We start from the raw sequence: 24,156 nt of genomic DNA, 5'->3' as shown, positions 1-24,156 counted from the left end.
GTATGAGCCTTCCTGATTAATGTATTAGAAGCAGAGCTATATCCAATCAAGAGATAAATATGGAAAAATCAGCAAAATATTTGATGTGATCATTTAATATATTTAATAGATATAAGATAAAAAGCAAAGCTGGGGACTACAGTGAAGAATATGTAAAATTAAATATTCTGACAAATAGAAATAAAAGCCTAAAAAACAAAAGGTAGGGGAAGAGTAGAGACAAGAATAATTCACCAATAGTTGTGTCAAAATAGGTGAGAATTTAAAAAATACTGTTATAATAACTAACTTGAGAGTAATTACTTAAATTAATATATACTAAATTAAGGATTTTTAAAAGTCATATACAAATCAACAGGAAAAGAAACTCCCCTATATCAAAGAAATTTTAAAAAGCAAAAGAGGGGGAAAAAAGTAATATAAACACAGCAAACTTAACATAGCACAATAATAACATAAAACTATCAGAAAGATAAATGAGACTGCATCTATCAGCTATATCAGTAAACAGGAATAGTTTTAACCCATCTATAAGGCAAAAAAAATTTGACTTACAAAATAGGAATCAACTACATTGCATACAAAACACACATCTAAAACTAAAGGATCCAGAAAGGCTAAAAAGAAAAGGATGAGAAAAAGTATTCCAGGCAAATGGAAATATAATTAAGAAAACACAGGCTGTGATATAATGGTTTAAGTACAATTCAACCAAAAGCACCGAATGTAACAAAGGACACTTTTCATTCCAAAGGCCACAACTCAGAATAAATAAGAGGGATCTTTAACACAGCATTCTCTGTATAATGCAGATCAAATGTACAAAAAGTAGTAAGGATACAGAAGACAAACAACATAATCAATAAGGAAGAGATTATGGTTACATAGTGAAATTTTCAGAATACAGAATATACCTACTTAAAAAATGCACATGGTACATTAATAAAAACTGACCACGTATTAACTAACAAAGAAAATGAAAACAGTAAATTTGATCCAACAGAAGCATTACAGATACTCTAATCACAGCACAGTAAAACTAGAAATATAAAAATGTTCTTCCTCTGAAAACAAAGATTTTTATTAAACAAATTTTAGGTAAAAAATAAACTGAAATTACAGATTTTCTAAAAAAATAATTAAAAACTTAATACACAGTATAATAAGCAAGATACATCTAGAGTAGTGAACAGAAGAAAACCCACAGCTTTAATAACCTGTATCAATAAAAATAACTTAAATGAATTAAATTCCCCACTTAAAAGGTAAAAAAATAAGACAGTAAATTTAAGAAAAGGAAATAAATAATAAAGGTAAAGGCAGAAATCAGTGGAGAATGGAGGTGGAGGGAAATTAGGCATAATGAAGAAATCAAAATCCTGTTATTTTGGAAAAGAGTTTAACAACAAAGACAAATGACTAGCTAACTTAAAGAAAAAAAGGAAAAACATAAGTCTACAAAATATGAAATGATAAAAGAGAAATAACCACTGAATCAGAATTTTTAAAAATCATGAGACTAATTTCCAGATTTCTATACAAATAAATCTGAAAAGTTAGATGAAATTAATAATTTCATATAAAAAAATTACTTACCAAAATTGAGTACATTAGACAGAAAGATTACAAGGCTAATTTCTCTAGAAGAAATATAGTTATCAAGGAATTATGCCACAAAAAAGTACGAATACCAGATGGTTTCACAGGGAAATTCTACTAAATCTTTAAAGAGTAAAGAGTTGTGATGCTATGAACCATCCCTAACTTTTTGGGGAGAATAAAATACACATATAAATACTAAGTGCATTCAATAGTATAGCTGCTGCACTGGGACTGCCAATCTGGTTTAATATCAACCAGATTTCCAATTTGTAAGAAACATCTCAAAATTATCGGCTCAGGTTCTAAAATTCTATAAACATCCTCATCCTGGCTTCCCCTTTATGAGAAATTACTAAGACCTAGTCAAGGTAGATTTTCCTTCATTGTAAAATAAGCTAAGCAACTTAGCCTTGCTCAATCAACAGGTTTTCCTAGCTGTTTTTTATGGAGTAAGCAGTGCAGAAAAGGAAAATTCAACACAGGTAAGGACTGGGGAACATTTCAGATAATAACAAAGAGAAATAGGAATATAAGAAGTGACAGAAATTTAGGAGTTAAAATGAGGACTTTATCTTACCAGAGATAAGACAAATTTGGGGGAGCTACTTGGGAAGCCATGCCCATAAAGATGACTGCTTTCTGTCTAGGGATGACAAAGGAAACTGCAATGTTACCTATACCAATCCTACTAATAAGGAAAAGAAATGATGTGACTAACTCATCATCTAGAATACTGAGAGACAAAAAAACTATATGAAAACCACCTTAAAAATATTACATGACAGAACGTGTCATTCTTCCTGGGTAAAAGGCAACAGAGTGGATAGAAGAACTTAGTGAAAGGAGTGTCTGGAGATGAAGTTACTCAAATGGCAGAATTAAAGGCAGAAAGTTAAAAAACAAAACAAAACAAAACAGAAGCCATAAGGAGGGAAACTCCTACTCTTGTCTCTACTCTTCCTACCAGGTAACAACTAATTAATGACTGATGAATTCAGGGGGTAAATGCTCATCAAATCCTCTTCTAGTGATTCATTTATAACTGTCTTTATCTCATTAGATCAGTTATTTCACAAATAGAAAGGTCAGATGGCTTCTTCCAAGATTAATGATTCTCTTTAGCAAATGTCAGAGTGATAGGATCATTTTGTCCAGGAAAAAAAAAAATCCAGTTTTTAAAAATTCATGTGCCTAGAAAATCAAGCCTATTTAAAATCCTGGAGATATGTGAATTTTTTTAGAATTCAGTAGATCCCATTTACAAACAATTAGTCTACATATTCACATTATCAGATAACATTAGAACACAGCATATTTTCAAGATAAACACACAGAAACATTTTAAACTGTCCTACCCTTCCCACCCCCATCCCCTATAAGTATCAATCAGCATATTCTAGAAAGCAAAGCTTCTTCATGCAAGTGTCCACAGAAACAAACACCACCACCTGTTCCTAAGATAGCTAGTGATGAAACAGAAAGACAGCGAGAAAGCTAGAGAGGGGACTATATACACTGTGCGGGGAGGCAGAGTGCTCTACAACTACTGGCATGCAGTGACCGTCAAGCAGGTGAACAGAATCACAGGCAGAGGCTACCCGCTAGGACCCGTACAGGGGCTGAATGCTCCAAGCAGAAAGCCCAACTTCTGGTTCATCTCAGTAAGAGTTTTCAGCGAGGAAGAATTCTACCACCAAAAAGACTAATAAGGTTTGTAACAAAGAAAACTCTCAGGAACAAAACAGCAATTACAAATGCTAACTTTTTCCACAAATGAAAAATCTATGTATACTTTAGAAAATAATTTAAGTATGCTCCCTATTTACACTAAAAAAATTAAGCAATATTTTTCATTAAAATTAGTTGCTCCATAACATAATTTCATCTTTAGCTACTAATCACGCGATAGAGTATGTTTCATCATTTAGAACTCAAAAACGGTACCTCCAAAATGGAGTTATTTTACCCTACACTGAAGAGAGGGCTTTGGCTCTAATTACATATACTAATGTATAAACATAAGATTATTTCCAACTTTTACAATCCTACAGTTTAGTTTAGCTCATTTATCTAATTAAGGGTAATGACTCATTTATCTAATTAAGAGAATTGGTCATACAGTTTTCTGTTTTTATTTTTTCTTTCTTAGACTATTAAGAAATATTATTGAGTTCCCGTCTCAGTGGGGAACCTACTTCTTCCTCTTCCTCTTCCTCTGCCTGCTGCTCCCCTTGCTTGTGTACTCTCGCTGTGTCAAATAAAATCTTAAAAAAAATTAAAACTGGGCATTTCTAACAGAAGATAAAGACAACGAGGATATTCTAGAAGTTAGCAAAAAATGTAATTCTTTGGCACAAACTGTTTCAAACAGTTCAAAGATAAAATATTTAATATTAGAAATCCAACTTAAGGATATGCATGGAAATAAAATGCATGTTATCACTCAATCAATAATAATGTTTTTAGTACATATTAGACATAGAGACCCCTTATATTGTGTATTTTCCAGGGCAATTCCAAAATCAAAAATTTTATATCCATAAATACATTCATACTTGTCAAACTATATATTCCTAATTTTGGCTGAAATATGATGATAAAGTTCTATTCTTAGTCAAATATTTTGACTAAGCACAGCTTTATTCAAACATAACATTCAAATATGTTATAATTTGTGATTATACAAATTCACATTACATACAGCCTTCTACCTGGCTAGGTTGGTCCAGGAAAACATGTTTGGCATTGCTTATTAATTTTTTTAAAAATTCATGTTTATTTTCTATTATTAAAAAATGGGGGAGGGGAAGCAAGTTTAAAGGCCAAAAATAAAATAAAATAAAATAAAATAAAATAAAATAAAATAAAATAAAATAAAATAAAATAAAACAAAGACACAGAGTACCATTATTTCAGTTAAAATCAACTGGATTATTTAACATATACCCTATTCACTAGACCAAATGTCAATCAGCAAACTATGCCCAGAACATCAAATACAACCCACTGCCTGCTTCTGTAAATAGTTTTACTGGAACAAAGCCCTGCCCCATCGTTTACTTATTGCCCAAGGCTGTTTTCACTCCACAGCAGAAGCAGAGTTAAATAGTTGCAACAGAAAACAACATCCTTCCTCTTCCTCTGTAGGGGAAGGACACAACATCTAAAATACTTACTATCTGGCCTTTCACAGAAAAAAAACATGAGGACTCCTGCTCCAGACCTCTTATGACAGAACAGAAAATCTCTACATTAGTGCTAAATTAAATAATCTTATTTTCCTAACTTATGATTTGACACACACTGTTGAAGTGTCTTTTATCTGAGTCCTATCAAATGAAGGTCTGGCTTTGTTGCTGTGTTCACTGAGGTTTCCCATGTACAAACCATTTTACGAGGAAGAAGCTGTGAAGGTTAGCTTTAGATTAGCAAAGGCTATTCGCTATTCCCATCAGATTTGCTTGTGGCCTATTTTTCTTATATTGCTGTAAAATTACCATTTCGGAGTCACTGTGAGAGGCCTGACCCAGGCTGGGTGCAGGCCCTAGCTCAGAGTGAGAAGCTTGGTCAAGGGAGAGAAGGGGCTCAATAATGTCATCGTAATCATCTTCCTCTGTATCCCCCTCCCCATCGGCAAAAGTACCTCTAGTCAAGAAATCGGAGCGCGTCCGCGCCATTCGAGCTTTCTTTTTATGGGCCGGTCTGGCAACCTGCTTGACCAAATGATAAAACAAATAACACAACAATTTTTGGTTTTGGTTTGGTTTTTTTTGGAGATGATGCCAATGAAAGACAGAGAGCTCATGAATTTCTTGAAACATCCCTCCACCCCGCTAGTAGTGTCCTTTCTACTAGAAGTGACAGAGATAACCAAAAGCAATCCATATATATTACTCCAGACAAAGGACAAAAATGGAAGCTAAGTCTACACCTGTTCTCCATAGCCAAGGAAATCATCTTTCACTGCCATTATATGTCACCAAAGCCACTTGCATAAATTGCCTTCTTTTTTTATGCAGTATCTTTTTTGTAGACATAATCTGAAATTTTAGTCAACATTCTCTCCCTAAGTATGACAAACTTAAATCATGGCTTCTTTTGTATAAACACTTGGGAGTAAATGCATAAATGAGATGCTCTACCTCTAAGAATAATAATTTCCAAAATAGGTGAATCTATTTTACATAAAAAATAGATAAAATTTAATACTTACCTCTCCTTGGCCCAGCCCAGTTAACTTCACAGGTTTCCAAGTTGGTTCATCTTGTTTACGGAGTTGAGGATTTCCACTGTTTAAGGCTTCCTTGTTAGCACTTAGAGTAAAACAAAAGAATTACAATTCAATTCCTAGCAGACATCCCACGGCGGAAGTCTTAAAATACAGCATGAAATATAGCCTAACAAACCACGTCAAAGAATTCTAGCAAATTACATAAATACTTGCAGATCTTATTCAATTCCCAAAACAATATACCATTTTTTTCTGCTTACCTAATTAATAGTATCAAGAACTGACATATATAACTGCATTACTAGAGGCCTGTCCCTGATAATCACTTGGTATGTTCCACTCTGACATACATTTAAGAATAATAGCAGCAGAATTAGCTCAAGAAAACTAATGTATTTGATGATAAGGGAAAATGTCACATATCCCCAAATCTTTAGTCTTAGAAGGGACTTTTTATTCTAATCATGATAAAATACCTGATAAGTAGCTACCAAGTGATATAGATTCCATTACTTTGTTTTATACTAAGATGGCTCCTATTGATAAGCAAATTTTTTTTAAAGATTTTATTTATTTATTCATGAGAGAGAGAGAGAAAGAGAGAGAGGCAGAGACACAGACAGAGGGAGAAGCAGGCTCCATGCAGGGAGCCCAATGCGGGACTTGATCCCGGGACTCCAGGATCACGCCCTGGGCCGAAGGCAGGCGCTAAACCGCTGAGCCACCCAGGGATCCCCCAGTTTCTTTCTGAAATCTCTCTGCAGCTTTCATCTATTATCTAAGTTTTAAAACTTTGTTATACAGAACAAAATCAACACTAGCAGGATAACAAATTGTTACCAAATTAAAGGAGGTATGCTATACAGATGGTATAGAGTTACCTTGTGAAAATTTAATTTTGCTTGAATAACCACACAACGTGACTACTTTATCATTAAATTCTGTGTTGAAATGGATATCTGATGAAAATCTGAAAAGAGTCCAGAACTTTCATGGCCCTAATTATCTATATTAACCCAATACCATGAGTCTTAAAATTTATCAACAACATGTTGCTAATCTGTCCTTCGCAGAACTATAGTTCACAAGAATCATACCTTACATTTGAGCTTAGCACGGGGTTTAAAGTAGACACTAACTTATAATACAAGTTGGCAGACTACTTGCTCTATCTTTCAAAATCTTCCAATCTTCAATCTTAATTTTTACAAATGAAGACCTAGAGGCTTTAAGAGGTTTTTCTTGTCCTTTGCCCTATGCAATAAGTCCTTAAACAAACCTAAATAGATGGCAATCTTTGCTAGCTAAAGGCTTCTCAGAGATCTCCCTTTTTGACCAATGTATGATCAACCCCAGCAATCCTAGGCTATCCTAAAAGATTCCTTTTTATTAAAATCTCTCTTGCCACAGTTAAGCCTATTGGCCTTTGATTTGTTCACAAAAGAGGGAAACAATTAACAGGATCTTTGACAGCACCTGACAACCCTAGCCAACTTTTAAATTCATAGCATTTTCTTTAGATTTTCCTATGATTTCTTTTTTGTCTTCCTTCATTAACCAGATGAAGACCACTATGCATTTATCTATGGCATAGAAAGAACACTAAAGTTACTTCCTAATCATGAAACTCAATAGTGATTCCTAATCATGAAACTAAAGTTCTAGTCCCAGCTATCTCTCAGTATGTGACCTTGAACAAGTCATTTCACCTTTACAGGCCCCGGTGATCCAATCTATAACATATGGGAACTGAACAAAATAAATTGAGAAACAACACTTATGATTCTATAAAATGCAACGAGAAGATCTGAAGTATGAATGCTACTTAAGCTTTCACATAAAAAAAAAACCTAATACATAATCATTTTAAAGAAAAGCAGGTCATAATGAGGTAAAAAGCAAACGAGATCAAGTAGCCTTAAGATTGTTTATCTTGGAGAATGATAAAAGGAGTTTACAAGAATTCATAAGAATGATTAATGTTTTTGAAATCTACAAGTAAACTTTCTACAGAACACATCCATGGATCCAATAGTTACACACACACATACAACACATACACACATCACTAAACTTAATCAGAATGACAGGAAATAATGTTTTTAACACTCTGATGAGCTTATATATACTACATAAAGTCTTTGAACTTTGGGGCAATCTCAAGGTTAATGGGCAAGTACAGGACCTCAAGCTGTCCTTTAGTCCAGCAGCATTTCATAATAGCACACAAAAATCCCTGATGGAAAAATATCAATAATCCCTTGCTTATATTTACAAAGTGTTTCTATAAAATCTGTACATAATTTTAAAGACTAAAAGATTAAAAGCTCAAGCTATGGGGTGCCTGGGTGGCCCAGTGGTTGAGCATCTGCCTTTGGCTCAGGTCATGATCCCAGGGTCCTGGGATCGAGCCCTACACTGGGCTCCCCACAGGGAGCCTGCTTCTCTCTCTGCCTATGTCTCTGTCTCTCTTTGTGTCTTTCATGAATAAATAAAATCTTAAAAAATCAAAAAAAACTTTTAAAAGATCATGCTGAGAGAAAAGGTTATTTTTCACAGTAAATGTGAAATTTAATTTTTTTTTAGTCTAAGATATAAAACCTCCTTTTACTTAAACACTGACATTCTCCCACAAGAACTGAAAAAAATCCACAGTATACAAAGACTTAATATAAATTTCTTAAATTTTATCATGTTTGTTGTTATGTTCTACCTAAAAAGTGCTCATGGTGACCACTAGATAAGAAAACTTAAAAGCATAAAGAACTTTCACTTATATGAGGCATCTACTTAAGTAGTCAAACTCTTAGAAAGTAGAATGGTGGTTGCCAGGAGCTTGGGATTATTGATATTTTTCCATCAGGGATTTTTGTGTGCTATTATGAAATGCTGCTGGACTAAAGGACAGCTTGAGGTCCTGTACTTGCCCATTAACCTTGAGATTGCCCCAAAGTTCAAAGACTTTATGTAGTATATATAAGCTCATCAGAGTGTTAAAAACATTATTTCCTGTCATTCTGATTAAGTTTAGTGATGTGTGTATGTGTTGTATGTGTGTGTGTAACTGTTGGATCCATGGATGTGTTCTGTAGAAAGTTTACTTGTAGATTTCAAAAACATTAATCATTCTTATGAATTCTTGTAAACTCCTTTTATCATTCTCCAAGATAAACAAGTTGAGGTAGATTAAGCCACCTTAATAAAATCCTCCAAAGTTTCCCATTTATACATCAAATGTTTACTTCACTTACAGGGAAATATTCATATTGTCCTTTGGCGTGAAGAAAATAACACTAGTAGTTCCATCTCTGGAAGGGTCATCAGATTTGTGGCCATAAGACTGAGTTGGTCTATGGTGTTCTCTTTTTGAAATACGATTATTAGAAAGTTTACAGGCTACATTCAGTTGGGTGCACATTCTGTCTGTCTTGGAAAATTCCTTGTTAGTAGCAGATTGGTATGGGCCTCCTTTCCTTTCAAAGAACAAGGTGACAGGTCGGTCTTTCTGGGATAGGTGAGCAGGAGGACTATCTTTTGAAAGAAGAGCTGCATCTTTTACAGTTACTGATGGAGGCCCTAGAACACTGGGTTCTTCCTTATTTGGGGTATTTAGAATGAGGAGAGAGGATGACCTCTCTACTCTTTGCTTTGATGGATGGAAAGATGGTGCCAGGAGGGACTCCTCAGTTCTCGGCTTTTCAATGGTCTTGAAGGCTTTACGTTCCTTCTCTAAAATATCTGTTTGCTTACGAATCTGTTCCATCATCTCTTTTTCATTCTGTTGCTGCAACTGCTTTTGCCTTTCTTCCTTTTCAATGTTTAGCTTTTCTAACTTCTTCAGCACAGTATTAGAAGAATCTGTATTCAAAGATGTAACAACTTGATTTTCTCCTGAGAAGTGGTACTTTCTGGCTTCTCTGTTGATATCCAAAGTAAGAGATGAAAGGGTTTCTTTACCTTCTAATAGCTTGTTTCTCTGGATACTTGTATCTGGTTGGGAACTTGTTTTCAGTGGGTCTTGTTGGGGAATATAAAAAAATGTAGGCAAACTATTTGAAATAAAAGGGTCTCTCAGCTGTGGCTTACAGGTAATAGATTCAGAACTACAAACCAGTTTTTCCTTCATACTCCCATTCTTCAAATGCACTGAGTCAGAGGGTGTCCCCTTTTCAATCAATGTATAGTTAGTCTCACTTGAGGCACTGAGGGCATTGTCCTGTGAATCAAATTTTGGACTGCTAGGTATTTTAGGTGATAAAAACTGCAAGTCTCCTTCATCTAAAATTATGGACTCTAGTTTGCTCTTTTGGCTTTCCTCACAACTCAGAAGTTCCAAGCTTCCTTGAGAGCTTTCACTGTCAGGTGTACCCTGTAGAGACTGAAGGCCTTCAGTGAGTTCTGCAGACCATCTACGTTCCTCTGAAGGAGACACACCACCAAGAGAACGAACTTTCAACAATTCTAAACTAAATATAGCTTGCTCTAGTTCTCTCATTCTCCGACTCTCTCTTTTGGCCCGACCTACTTTTTTCTGGTGGAGATCCTCCAAGGACTTAGGTCTCTCTCTTACAATCACTTCTTCCTGTAAGTCCACACCACTTTGACTTCTGGCTCTTTCCTGTCGCTTGTTTGGGGACTCTTTCAAGCAGTCCGTTGAACTTTCCTGGCTAATTCGATTACTTTCTATCACAGATTTACATTCCTCTATAGCTTTTACTCTGTTGTCAAAGGAACAATCCTCCCATTTTGAAGGGTCTGATCCCTGAATTTCCAGAGCTCCATATGGCTCAGTATTTGCCAATCCAAGTTCTAGTTTTGTTTCTTTCAGTCTTTGTTCTTTCAAAACTTTAAATCTATATAAAAACAGGAAAAAATGGGTTAGCGACACCTTTTAGTTACTACTGGAGAGAATACATTTTACTGAGAATTTAAGAAATAAATGGAAAGTTCCAGAATTTTCTTTGTAAGCTAACATGGACAAACATTTCATAATTCTATTTCTATGAGTGAGACAATATTTTATCAAATGCATTATTTCTAATAGGGCATTCTAGTCAAAACATAAGTTATTTCAGAAGTTCTCATTTAAAAAATCTTTATTTTAAGATAAACCTTAAGTTTCTAAAGGTAAACACAACTGAATACTGACAATTTTTAAAGACTCAACTGAATGTAAAAGTTAATTCTTAGCAGTTAAAACCACAGACAATCTTCAATCCAATTTAATTCAGTAAATATCTATTTAGCTTCTATTATAGACCATATAATGTGGGTTAAAACTGCTAAGAGTATCACAACCTACTGGAGAAGACAAAACTGTACATAACCAATGCTAATACAAGTTAGACAAGTGTTAGAGCAGAGATACAAACAAAATACTTGCAAAGAGAGAAAGGAGTAATTATCACAGACACAAAGATTACCTTTGTCTTGCTCTGAATCCTCTACATACTGACTGCAAAAAGATAATTTTGTTCCTTTGTTCTTGATACCTCTTACTTTCCCTGTAGCCTTTCCATCTTGCCTGAATACAGACAGCAGCCATGTGTCTCCGCCTGTAGTGCTCCTTCCATCTCTGCTGGATGATGATGGCTGCAGTCCGGAGCTCCAAATACCGCTGCCTCTCCAAGTGAGCACGCCAGGAAGCCTGGAGAAGAGTGGCTGCACTAGTCATAACTAAAGCATCCTTCTGCACAGCTACATTTCTGACTTGCTTCTGATTTAGGTAATTCCTCCAGAATCTCTGTGTGGGAAAAACAATAGAAACTGCTGTCATAAATTCTTATACCGTATTTTTTTCACATAAAAAAGAATAAATTTATTTTGTCAAAAATAAAGGTTACGTGGCTTAACAGTTAAATTGTACACAACTGAAGAGGGAAAAAAAAAGGGTTTTTTTTTCCAGATACGCTTGGTTAAAACAACTCTTTTACTTACATACTATAACTTCAATGAGGTTAATTATGAACTTGATCTAAAAATCTAAAAGTTTGATGCTTTAACAGATTACATTATCTTCTCATGCTATAGTTTGCCAATAATAATGGGATTAAAAAACATTTCAAAGATTAAGATTCTAAAAATTTTCTTGATAAGCAGTAAAGGACCTATGGAGAAAAATGGTCATCATATAAATCAATGAGCAAGAATATAAAACAGATAAATATGAATAAGATACCTATCATCCAAAATGAGTATAGAGCAACAACAATGTATATATATAACTCTCAAGTATCAATCAGGAAACTATCAAATAAAAATAACTATGTCAATAAAAATTAAGGCACATAATTCTGTTGTCCTAATAATATTTTATAAGACACTGTAACTATAAATTCAATTTAATTTAAATTCAATTCCATCAGTATTTATCAATAGTCTATTATTATTTGCCAGGTAATCTGCTGGGTGCTATGAACATTTCAAAAATGAGTAAGAGGGGTGCCTGGATGGCTCAGTCAGTTAAGTGTCTGACTCCTGGTTTCAGCTTATAATCTCATGGTCATGACATCAAGCACTGTGTCAGGCTCTGTGATCAGCAGGGAGTCTGCTTGAGATTCTCTTCTCTCCCTCTGCCCCTCGCCCTCTGCATTCTCTCTCTCAAATAATAAATGTTTAAAAAAGATGAATAAGGGCAGCCTGGGTGGCTCAGCGGTTTAGCGCCGCCTTCAGCCCAGGGCATGATCCTGGAGACCTGGGATCAAGTCCCGCGTTGGGCTCCCTGCGTGGAGTCTGCTGCTCCCTCTGCCTGTGTCTCTGCCTCTCTCTCTGTGTGTCTCTCATGAATAAATAAAAATTTTTAAAAATTTATTTAAAATAAATAAATAAAAATAAAAAAGATGAATAAGACACATTCTCATCTCTGAAGTTTATATTCTTACTCAAATGTTTCACAATAAAATTCTAGTTACTAAAATAAAGGCCAAATAAACTAACAAACATCATGTGAGGAATCCTTTGCTTCCAACCTGGATAATGATGGATGCCTGTCTCAGGTGGAGGAAATGCTGCCTACACAGCAGAACCCTGAACCATCGCTGCAACAATATGATTCTGCGGAGCACCTCTTGGTGAAGCAGATCTTGTAGGTGTTGTCGTTCCTGCTCCTTTAGGAACACCTACCAAATGGACAAAAGATGAGGAATACAGCTTAAGAAGAAATAAGAAATTTCATGAATCATCCTTTCCATGGTAAACTTCTTTAGAGAAGAACAAATACAATGGTAGACATGAAAAGCAGTAATGATAAATATTTCTATCCATTTGTCCAAAGAAATCATTCTCAAAATGAGGGGGGGGGCACTTGACGGGATGAGCACTGGGTGTTATTCTGTATGTTGGCAAATTGAACACCAATAAAAAATAAATTTATTATTAAAAAAAAAAAGGAGACATTAGAATACAGAATGGGAAATGGAAAAATGAACATGAAATTCCCAGTCTTAGATATTGTGATATATTACTCCCTTAGGACACTGACCCACCATCATGAGCCAATTACCGCTGGTAACACGTCATTTTTCATATATTCAAGGATGTTAGCGGGGGGGGCGGGGGGTTGAGAACCATAGATCCTGAAGTTTGATGATGATATGAATAAACCAATAAGTCTTTTTGAAACCCAGTATACATCAAAGGTTTCTTGCTACTCAAGACTATTAATCCGTCGTTTATATACTCTTTCATTCCACTAGGGATATAGGGGAAAACAAATACAACTTATGACACAGACCCTCTGGAAATAGGATTTGCACTTTACCCTTAAGAGCAGCTAGATATAAACAACTATATGTATTTAAGTTGTACAATGTGATATTTTGGTATATGTATTCACTGTGAAGTAATTACCACAAACTAATTAATAAATCCATCACCGCCCACATCTGTCAAAAATTTTAAACTTTTTTTTTTTTAAAAAAGAATAGAGATTAGATACACAAAAAGGAAAACAGTAAACTATAAGGCAAAAGACAGAGGCCTCTACCTGAGCAAAACAAGGAGTTGGGAATAATGATAAATGACCATGGAGGGCAGCCTGGGTGGCTCAGCAGTTTAGTGCCGCCTTCAGCCCAGGGCCTAATCTTGGAGACCCGGGATCAAGTCCCATGTCAGGCTCCCTGCATAGAGCCTGCTTTTCCCTCTGCCTGTGTCTCTGCCTCTCTCTCTCTGTGTATCTCTCATGAGTAAATAAATAAAATCATTAAAAAAAAAAAAAAAAGAACATGGATATGGCAGCGTATACAGGGGCCAACAGAACAATTAATCTTCATAAAGAAGACATTAAATGGTGTGAAGTCACAATATGAAGGTTCTTGAAGGAGAGAAAGATGTTTGAATTTAATGAGGAGGTTATCACAGGACTATTATTAAGCAGGAAGTCAACATAAAAGAAAGAGGTATATTAAGATGATGATTTTCATACTATGGATAGAGTGAGTTAAATGGAATGATAAATAGGCTGATATCAGATAAGGGATCTGTTACTACAAGAAAAATATAAGTGAGAGCTTAAAACAGTAAAATGCAAGCAGTAGGAATGAAAAAAGGGAGAGATGTGAGAATCATTTGCAAGGAAAAAAAGAAACAGAACTTTGTAAAAGGACTAAAGTGAAGGGTAGGCCAAATCTCATTACAGGTTTTAGCCTAAGAACCTAGAAGAAGGATGACAGAGAAAAAGAGTAGTTGATAAAATAAGGACAATAGGGGAATCTCGATAAGGTCACTTTGAGCAAGCTGAGTTGAAGATTACAGTAGAATACTTGGGGAGAGATTGTTTTTAGGCAATTAAAACTAAAGGCAGATCTAGAGCATTTGCCAGAACTCTTTGGTTAATACTGACTATATTAAGTAAAAATCCTGGCCTAATCAATTGCCTTATGGTATCTGGTACACTATCTTTTTCATGAATGTTCTCATGGGCAAAGATTGCTATTATTATTTAAATATAAAAATGCACTCAAATTTGACAAGGACCATATATATTATATTTACCATGGATTTTCCAACTTGATAATTATCTGAATTAAGACTTATTTTCCTGAAGAAATCCTGAATGTTAAATTTGGATGGAATAATATTTCGGGGAAGAAGTACGTGGAAGTGGCTCACAAAATCCTGAAAAATGAAAAGAAAAATATTGTAAAATCACAAGAATATTATATGTCAACAAGGTCCTAAACTAGCTAATTATCCTTTATCGATCCTGCCCTCACCTTGAAACAGACTTAAACCAAGAAATTATTTAATTTAAAAAATTACAAAATAATTAATTGGTAAAATGGGGGTAGGGAGTAGAGAGAAGATAATTTGTTATCAAAGGGGAATGGAAGAAGAAAAAGGCAGAAACTAATTATCCCTTTGAGAAAGCTGTATTAAAGACAAAAGAAAAAGTTATTTAATAAGAATTGAAATTTTTAGCAGAAAAATATGCAAAGGTATCAGCTATTACATGGTATAACTGAGAACGAAGCTTTCCCTCCCAGAAACAGCAAAGAACTTGGTCAGCTGTTAAAAAGTTTCAATATATTTTCTATACCTATAGCAGCAATAGCTGATAAGAATAACTGTAAGCCTGCTGATAGCTTACTATGAAAGAAAATCTTGCTGGGATAACTTTACAGAAAAGGGAATGGAATCTTGTGAACCAGATAATTTTATTGAATTATTTCAATTACTGGAATAATCAGTAGGAAGAACTACTGTATTATGAGTAAACTTAGTACTAGCAAACATTCAGATCAAATGAGAATAGCCAGGAACTAGATTCTATCATAACACAAATTTAGTAAGACTGCTGCCATTCAATAGAAGTGAGTATTCTCTACCCTTTTTCAATTCTGTATACAAAAGATGGAATGGAAATGAGTAAGAGAAATAAATAGGTGAATTCCAAATAAAAAATAAGCAAGACACAGGAATAATTTACTTAAGTGTATATACACTTAAATATCACCATAAAAGCATAACCTGGAAAGAGTATTTGCAGCTGTAGCCAGATTGGCGAATTCGAACCGTCTCTAGCATCCCAGTGTACCGAAGCTGTCGAAGTACCAAGGCATCATTGAATCTTAATGGCAGCTGTAACAAAGGAAATGGAAAAAACGATTAACTTGGACTAAGAGATCTCCCAATTAATGTTTCTCTTATAAGTATGGTTAACTTCTGAATATCTAAAAATGACTGGAGGTCGTCTGGTTAAGACATAGCAGAGGGATGGGAAAGCCTTACCTCCCCATCTGGCAGCTTCAAAAAAGTTCTACCTGCCTGACCCTCGGGAAAAAGGAGAAACCAAGCTTCCAGGCTTTTCTAGTTGCAGAGAAGGAGAGGACCTTCAAAGCTAAAGAGAAATGTAGTTGCCCACAGGAGGAGGCCACATAATCTAGCCACTATAAAAATCTATAACGTACTCGTATACAGTCAAGAGTAACTGTATTTTTGTTTATATTTAAGATTTTCCCTATAATCTCACTCAGAAACCACCTACCCCCCTCTACAAGTGGCCTTAGTTAACTAAGAGCTGACAAATTCTTCTTTCAGTAACTAGTACGAGGTTAGGAGTAGCTTATTTCCTGGGGCACCTGGGTAGCTCAGGTAAGCATCCAACTCTTGGTTTTGGCTAAGGTCATGATCGTAGCGTCATGAGATCGAGCCCCGAGGAGCCCCGAGTCGAGCCCTACATCAGGCTCCTCACTCAGTGGGAGTTTGCTTGAGATTCTCTCTCCTTTTTCCTCTGCCTCTTACCCCACACCCCCCCCGCTCTCAAATAAATAACATCTTTAAAAAAAAAAAAAAAAAACCAAAAACACAAAAGAGTAGCTTATTTCCCTAAACACTTTTTACTGATGATACTGGTAGGACACACTGAAAAGCAAAAAAATTCCTAAAATCCCCAAGAACTGATCTCCTCACTCCGTAGGCATTGATAAGGAAGAAGCTAAAGGAAATCACTCATCACCAGTCACAACATCATGTGACTTGTAGGTATCTCAGTAGGCATGTTTTTAGATATTCAAGATATTGTTTTTAGATATTCAAAAGATATATTTGGAGCTTTTGGTATTTCTCCCTATTCTCTAAATACTATTTTCAATGACTCCCTAAGGCAATCCTGAACATTTTCCTGCAGAGATGGGACGTACCAGCTACCAAGGAAAAGAAATCAAACAAGCAACTTATGTTAAATAATAAGTCAATGTTTATTTAGTACTTATTCTATGCCTTCATTAATTGAACTCTCTGTATAACAAGGTTGCAATTAACTCAAACTTCTATCTAACTGTAAATAAAAGGTTTCCTTTTTTGTTACTAAAGAATAGTTAACATTTACTAAACAATTAGTATGGGCCAGGAACATTCTAAGTACTTTGTAAGTAATGACCCATCTATACTATCAAAACACTATTAGGCTGGTCCTATAATTATAGTATATTCCTACAAAGATGAAAACACAAAAGCAACAGAAAGGGTAAGTTCACAAAGCTTGTAAACTATAGAGTTGAAGACTGCTTCCTAAAAATTAAGAAAGCTGAACATAATTCATACTATGCATTTACAGTATTATAGAACTATACATTTTAGCTGTTCAGGGTGGGAACTATTTTTTCCTATAATGAATATAAACATGATAGATGTTTACACTTATTAGATATATTTTGCAAAGCTCTAATTAGGAGGCCTGTCATAAAAAACAGGAAGGAATCAAGAATGTCCACATTACTTATTTAACAGAGGTAAAAAGCTCTAAGCATAAAAATATGCTAATAAAATTCTAAGAATGATAGCTTATATGTAAACAAGATTAAATCTCAAGGTAACAAGAGCTGCATAAAACTCTTTTTTATGATGGAATTTCATTAACATATTTGCTTCTCAGATTCTAGGAAACACTAAATCAAGCCAATATACATATCAAACAGGCAGGTAAGTACAGAAATTAGAAGAGTATCTTCAGAAAATATAGAATAATGTTTTCCTTTAAGAGATTATTTGCTATAATCTCTTCCACTCCACTTCTTAAAAAAATGTAAAGCCTGATTTGAAGCAAACTGAGCTAGAAACTCTTAATTTACAGGACATTCTTACCTTTTCGGCATTAGAGCGAATGCATTTTACAAAATAGGGTTCTGCTTGACCAAGTGTCTCCATCAGCTTGCTTAATGAGGCCTGCAATACAAAACAATATAATTAGCATTTTCTCCCATTCCAAACTGGCAGAAAATGATTTATAAATACAAACAACAATGTTGGCAAATTATGCTGAAACAAGTGGTATTATACACAGAAAAAGCTTTCTTTCTGAAAAGCAAATTGTGGGTATCCGCATACTGATTAAATTAAGGATAATTAAGGAGAAAGATGTTAATCTTAAAACTGATAGTTTGACAACAGTAAATATTGCAGATATATTACAAAATAATTTGTTCTAAGTCTAGAACAAATTTTTCACTTTTTATCACTTTTCATGAAACAATTTATTCAAACTCATGTGTTCTTAGAGCAACTTTGAAAATCATCCAGTAAGGGTATCCACTAGCTGCTATTTCCCCTAATTTCAGCATTCATATTAGTGAACACTTTCATTCCTGATACTGATAGTTTATACTTTACTTCTTTTTCTCCTGATTAGTCTAGCTAGAGGTTTATAATTTTTTTATCTTTTCAAAGAACTAGCTTTTTGGTTTTATTTTTTCCTATTATTTTTGTTTTCAATTTCATTGATTTCTGTTTTCATCCTTATCATTTCATTCCATCTGCTTGCTTTGAGATTAGTATGTTTTTCTTTTGCTAGTTTCCTAAGATAGAAACTTACGTTATTGAGACCTTTTCCCTTTCATTAAAAGCATTTAGTGTTATCAATGAACCTTGGAGCACTGCTTTGGCTACAAACCTTGATATTTTACTTTCACTCACAGTATTTTTAAAATCTTTCTTTCCTCTTTGACTCATATATCATTTAGATTTTTCCCCCCAAATACCTGGGGATCGTTCTTTCATTTACTGATTTCCGTTTTAATTCCATTTTAAGGTCAGATAACATATTTTGTTTTTTAGTATTCTATTTATCTATTGGCTTCTCTGTTAAATTCCTTCATAGCATTTTTTAGTGGTTGCTCTAGGGATTACGATATATAAACCTGTCACAGTCCACTCAGAGTTAATATTTTATAACTTCAAGTAAAACTCAGAAGCCTTACAACCATATAGATTCCTATTATTATGGTCATACATATTATTAGCAACACACAACTTTTTTTAAGTGCTCTTTTTTTGTCATAAATGTATATATGTAGTATAAGATGCTTAAATCATAAGTATATCTGATGAATTTTCACAAAGGGAGCATACTCTTGTAACCAAAGTCCAACTCAATAAACAAAATAGTACCAGAACCTCAGAAAGCCCTCTTTACCCCATCCCATTGAATTTTAGCAAGATCACTGTACATAAGTTACCTACCTCCACATCTGAATCAAGGGTAACTATTACCCTGACTTCTAAAATGATAAGTTAGTTTTGCCTGCTCTATGACTTCATATAAAAACCAAAGATACACTATGTACTAGTTTGTATTTGTTGCATATAATATTTTGTACATTTTCAGTGCTATCGTAATGACCCATTATATGACGATATCATAATTAAACAATCCATTTAAGATGGATATTTGTTTCAGGTTGGGCTATTATAAATAAAGTTGCTATGGACATTTTTCTACATTATCTTTTAACTATTTTCCAAATACCTGAATCAGTTTATATTTCAATAGCAGTATATAAAAGTTCTGGTTGCTCCATATCCCTGTAAATACTTTCTATAATCAGTCTTTTTCATTTCAGCCAGGCAGGCAAGAGTATACTTAATCTGCATTTCTCTGATGATTAATAACGTGGGGCAGGTATTTAATAGGCTCAGCAGCCTCCTGGATTACATCTTTAGATATCAGACAAAATTTGGCTGTTCAAGACTTCTGCCCATTTAATTAGGGTATCTTGTCTTTTTAAAAACTAATTTGTGGTTTTTCTTTTTTTTTCTTTCTTTCTTTCTTTCTTTTTTTTTTTTTTTTTTGGTTTTTCATATACTCCATATACAAGGTCCTTTTCCAGATGTATTGTTAATATATCTTAATACCTTGCAACTTGCCCTTTCATTCTCTTAACAGTCACTATTAAAATTTTTAAAAAACATTTTATTGAAATACAATTTAAATAATGTAAAAATGTACCTAATATAGTGTACACATCATTGATTTTTAGTAAGTTTATATAATTGTGCAAACACCACTGCAAGTGAGATGTAGGAATTTTCCATCACCCCAGAAATTTCCCTCCTGCCCATATATATGCAAGTAATAACTGCTCCAAAAAAAAAAAAAAAAGAAAAATAACTGCTCCTGCTCACAGTCCCAGAAAACCACCAATCTGCTTCCTGCTGCTATATACAAACTATCTTTGAAAAAAATAATCCTTTTTAGACATCTTTTCCTCTGACTACAAAACCAATATGCAGGTATTGTAGAAAACTTAAGACACAGATATATGTTCAGAGATGAAAAGTCAGCTGGACAGTTATGTAATTGTTATTTAATGTATTACGATTGTATTTATTGCCATATGCCCAGTCAGAATAAAAGGAAATGGATTTCTATGTATAAAACTAAAATAAAACCAGAAAATACCTACAATCCCATTTAGTTAAATACAGATGGCAGCAGAAGGAAGTTTAAAATACATAATATATATAGAAAAAAACCATACATATTATCAGTGACTATATCTGGGCAGTAGGGTTTAAATGTTGGTTTTGTTTATAGCATCAATTTTCTGCTGCCTGTCTCCTCACACTGAAAACGATGAATTAATTTTTGGGATATCCACTACCACAGATACAGGATGAAAAAGAAAAGGCAGTTGACTTTTTCCACCCCTTTACTTCTCTCCAAAATGACCATTATAATATGGCTTTTAAGTAATATGAATCATCTTTCCATTCAGGTATCTTGCAGATCATTTTGACCTTTCAATGCTAATCTGAATGAAACAGGTTCCTTTTTTCTAAAAAAAAAAAATTATAAAAAGGTAAAATAAGAAATAACCTGAAACTGGGCACTGATGCTGGGAGGTTTTTTCTTCTTGTGCAAATGAAGAAGAGACTTGGTAATGCGATCCTGTAGCGTCAGTCTCGTCAGGTGCTTTAAAGAATTTACCTCTAGTAAGTGCTGAAAAGAAGTGAGAAAAATAAAATTCTTCATATAAATTAATTGAAGAACAGGATAAACAAAATTGTAGACCAGTTTTCATTACTACTTATGTATAATGACTGTGGTGAATATGAGAGATTGGATATTCAACATCCATTTCACCCTTCTTCTTTTCAGGCAGAAGCTTTCCAGCTAAAAAGAAAACTGCACTTCTCTAACTGTCTTGCATCTGTGTTCTGGATGTGATTTAAGTTCATCATTTAGGTTCCCACATGTGAAACTGGGAAGGTATACTGGAGTAGAGACTCTGACTACTAGTTCTGTTTCTTCTGACCAGCATGTACACCAAAGTACCTTAGCTTTCTGTGATCCCCAGTGTCCAGTACTACCTTTATGAGTTGAGAGGCAGAACATAGGGAATCTGTGTTGTCACTGCAACTCTGTAAATGCACCCTAAGCCCTGGAGCCAGTCGTCATAGCAGCTTCTTCCTGATTCCTGGATCACACCACAGGTAGTATGTGCATACAAGCAGCAGTAGAATGGCACTTTCCTGCTTCCTAGCTGATTAACAGCTGGGGTCAGTTCTAAACTACTGTTTTAATATTCTGAAACTCTAAGACTTCTAATGATTTTGTAAGTACCTCTTTGAATTAAGTCCTCTTCTAAAAGGACTTAAGACTCCTTTTCTTAAGTCCTATTTTCTTAAAAATATCCACAGTTATTATTGTTATCTGTAACTGAATCCTGACTCAGAGAGAAAATAAGTTAAATTCAATCTTAGGGCTATAGAAGGTAGGCCAGAAATATACACAAAAACCAAAACATCAACCCTATCAACCATGATCCTGATATACTAATTACTAATCTTAATAAGACAGGAGTTATACATAACTAAAGAATACAAAATAGGATATTTAAATAAAGTATTTGAGAGCTTTTATAGCCAATCCCAATTTTAAAAAAATATTTTATTCGTATATTTGACAGAGAGAAAGACAGCATACAAGCAGGGAGAGGGGCAGGCAGAAGGAGAGGAAGAAGCAGGCTCCCTGTTGAGCAGGGAAACTGATGAGGGCTGGATCCCAGGACTCTGGAGTCATGACCTGAGCGAAGGCAGATGTTTAACCAACTGAGCCACCCGGGCACCCCACCAATTACAATTTTTCAAACCATACCATATTTGCGGCAGTGAGTTTGTCCATGGAAAAAATACATCTATACATAAGTACAACCATATGCTATTATTCAAAAAGTACTAAAATTTTTATTGTATGAGAAGAACAGAACTGAATTAAAAACATGACAAATTTAAAAGTCTAAAGAAATATTAATTTTGACAATATAAACACTTAAAAATATAAACCTTCAAGTGGCAACACGTACAATACATATTTTAACAAATGCAACTAAATAAAAATTTTCCAGCAATGACAAAGATTTATTATCTGTACGTAAGAACTAAAACTCATTCCACAATTACAAATAAACAAAAAATCTGAAACAGGCAATCCTCAAAGTATAAATGACAAATAGTAAATGACAATCCTTCAACCTGACTTATGATCAAAGAAAAGTACATTTCTTTTGAAGAGATTTTCTGGGGCACCTGGGTGGCTCAGTCAGTTAAACATCTGCCTTCAGCTCAGGTCCTTATCTCAGGGTCATGGGATCAATGCCTGCCACTGGGGCTTCCTGCTCCATGGAGAGTCTGCACATCCCTCTCCCTGCCTCTCCCCCCAGCTTATTTTCTCTTTTTCTCTAAAATAAAAAAATATTTTAAAAATAAAGAGATTTTCTGCATATCAAATTGGCAAAGGACTAACAAAACCCAGTCTTCATGAGACTGCGAAGAAACAAATATTTATGTACTGTTCTCAGAAATGCAAATCAGTATAATTTTCCTGATAAACAATTCACTTATAGGTATTTACTTAAGGAGATTATCAAAGAAGATCTGAAAGTTATTTCTGACAATATACTTCAAAAAATAGTGAAAAATAACAGAGATATGTTTATATGGAATTATTTTCGTAAGTATGATTTAGCCACACAACTAAATACTATACAGTTCATAAATATACTGTAACCTGTATTTACTGACATGGAAAAATATTTGCAACTACAACTAACAAAATACCCCATATAATTAAGAACAAGACAAGGATGTCCACTGCATCCTCTTGTCACTTTTATTCAACGTAGTACTGAAAGTCCTAGCCCCAGCAATCAGACAACAAAATATAAGAGGCATCCACATTGGTAAAAAGGAAGTTAAACTGATACTATTTGCATCTAACATAATATTATACACAGAAAACTCTAAAGATTCTCATAAAAAACTACTAGAACTAATAAATGAATTCAGTAGTAATAGAATATAAAATTAATATACAGAAATCAGTTGTTTCTATATGAATAGAAAAAAGAAATTAAGAGAACAAGTCCATTTAACTGCACCAAACAGAATAAAATACCTTCGAATAAACTTAACCAAGAAGGCGAAAGACCCATTCTCTGAAAACTAAAATACACTGATGAAAGAAACTGAAAATGACACAAATGAATGTAAAGATACTTTTACATTCATGCTCATGAATTGGAAGAATTAATACTGTTAAAATGCCCATACTACCCAAAGCAATCTACAGATTCAATGCAATCCCTATCAAAATATCAATAGTATTTTTCACAGAAGTAGAACAAATAATCTTAAAATTTGTATGGGACCATGAAAGACCACGAATAGCCAAAGCAATCTTGAAAAATGAAGAACAAAATTGGAGTTATCATAATCCCAGATTTCAAGATACACTACCAAGCTGCACTAATCAAAACTATGGTGCTGGCACAAAAAAAGACACAAGTCAATGGAACAGAATAGAGAGTCCAGAAATAAACTCACACCTACATGGTCAATCTGTGACAAAGGAGACAAGAATATAAAATGGGGAAAAGACCATCTCTTCAATAAATGGTATGGGAAAGCTGAACAGCTACATGTAAAAGTATAAAACTGGACCACTTTCTCACACCATACTCAAAAATAAACTCAAACTGGATTAAAGACTTAAATATAAGACCTGAAACCATAAAAATCCTAGAAGAAAAAAACATAAGCAGCAGTCC

The 24,156-nt window shown here is 34.3% G+C and overlaps 1 protein-coding gene across 6 annotated transcripts in view; it reads right to left on the bottom strand.

The window, feature by feature from the left end:
• MYO9A (myosin IXA) overlaps positions 1-24,156 on the bottom strand; it is a 271,647-nt gene that overhangs the window by 82,278 nt on the left and 165,213 nt on the right. For 4 of the 6 annotated variants that reach the window (XM_041746477.1, XM_041746481.1, XM_041746480.1 and 1 more), the window contains 9 exons: positions 20,925-21,047; positions 17,915-17,995; positions 15,800-15,910; positions 14,825-14,947; positions 12,802-12,951; positions 11,257-11,576; positions 9,085-10,686; positions 5,816-5,915; positions 5,100-5,315 (listed from right to left, as the gene is read on the bottom strand). In XM_041746477.1, the coding sequence (XP_041602411.1) occupies positions 5,100-5,315; positions 5,816-5,915; positions 9,085-10,686; positions 11,257-11,576; positions 12,802-12,951; positions 14,825-14,947; positions 15,800-15,910; positions 17,915-17,995; positions 20,925-21,047 (2,826 nt within the window). The remainder of the gene's footprint in view (positions 1-5,099; positions 5,316-5,815; positions 5,916-9,084; positions 10,687-11,256; positions 11,577-12,801; positions 12,952-14,824; positions 14,948-15,799; positions 15,911-17,914; positions 17,996-20,924; positions 21,048-24,156) is intronic. The other 2 variants (XM_041746479.1, XM_041746482.1) reach the window with 2 other exon arrangements.

This window comes from Vulpes lagopus, chromosome 2 (assembly GCF_018345385.1).
Source record: "Vulpes lagopus strain Blue_001 chromosome 2, ASM1834538v1, whole genome shotgun sequence".
In the NCBI taxonomy this organism is placed as follows: domain Eukaryota; kingdom Metazoa; phylum Chordata; class Mammalia; order Carnivora; family Canidae; genus Vulpes; species Vulpes lagopus.
The sequence above is the reverse complement of the archived record's forward strand: the minus strand, read 5'-3'. Positions and strand labels throughout refer to the sequence as shown.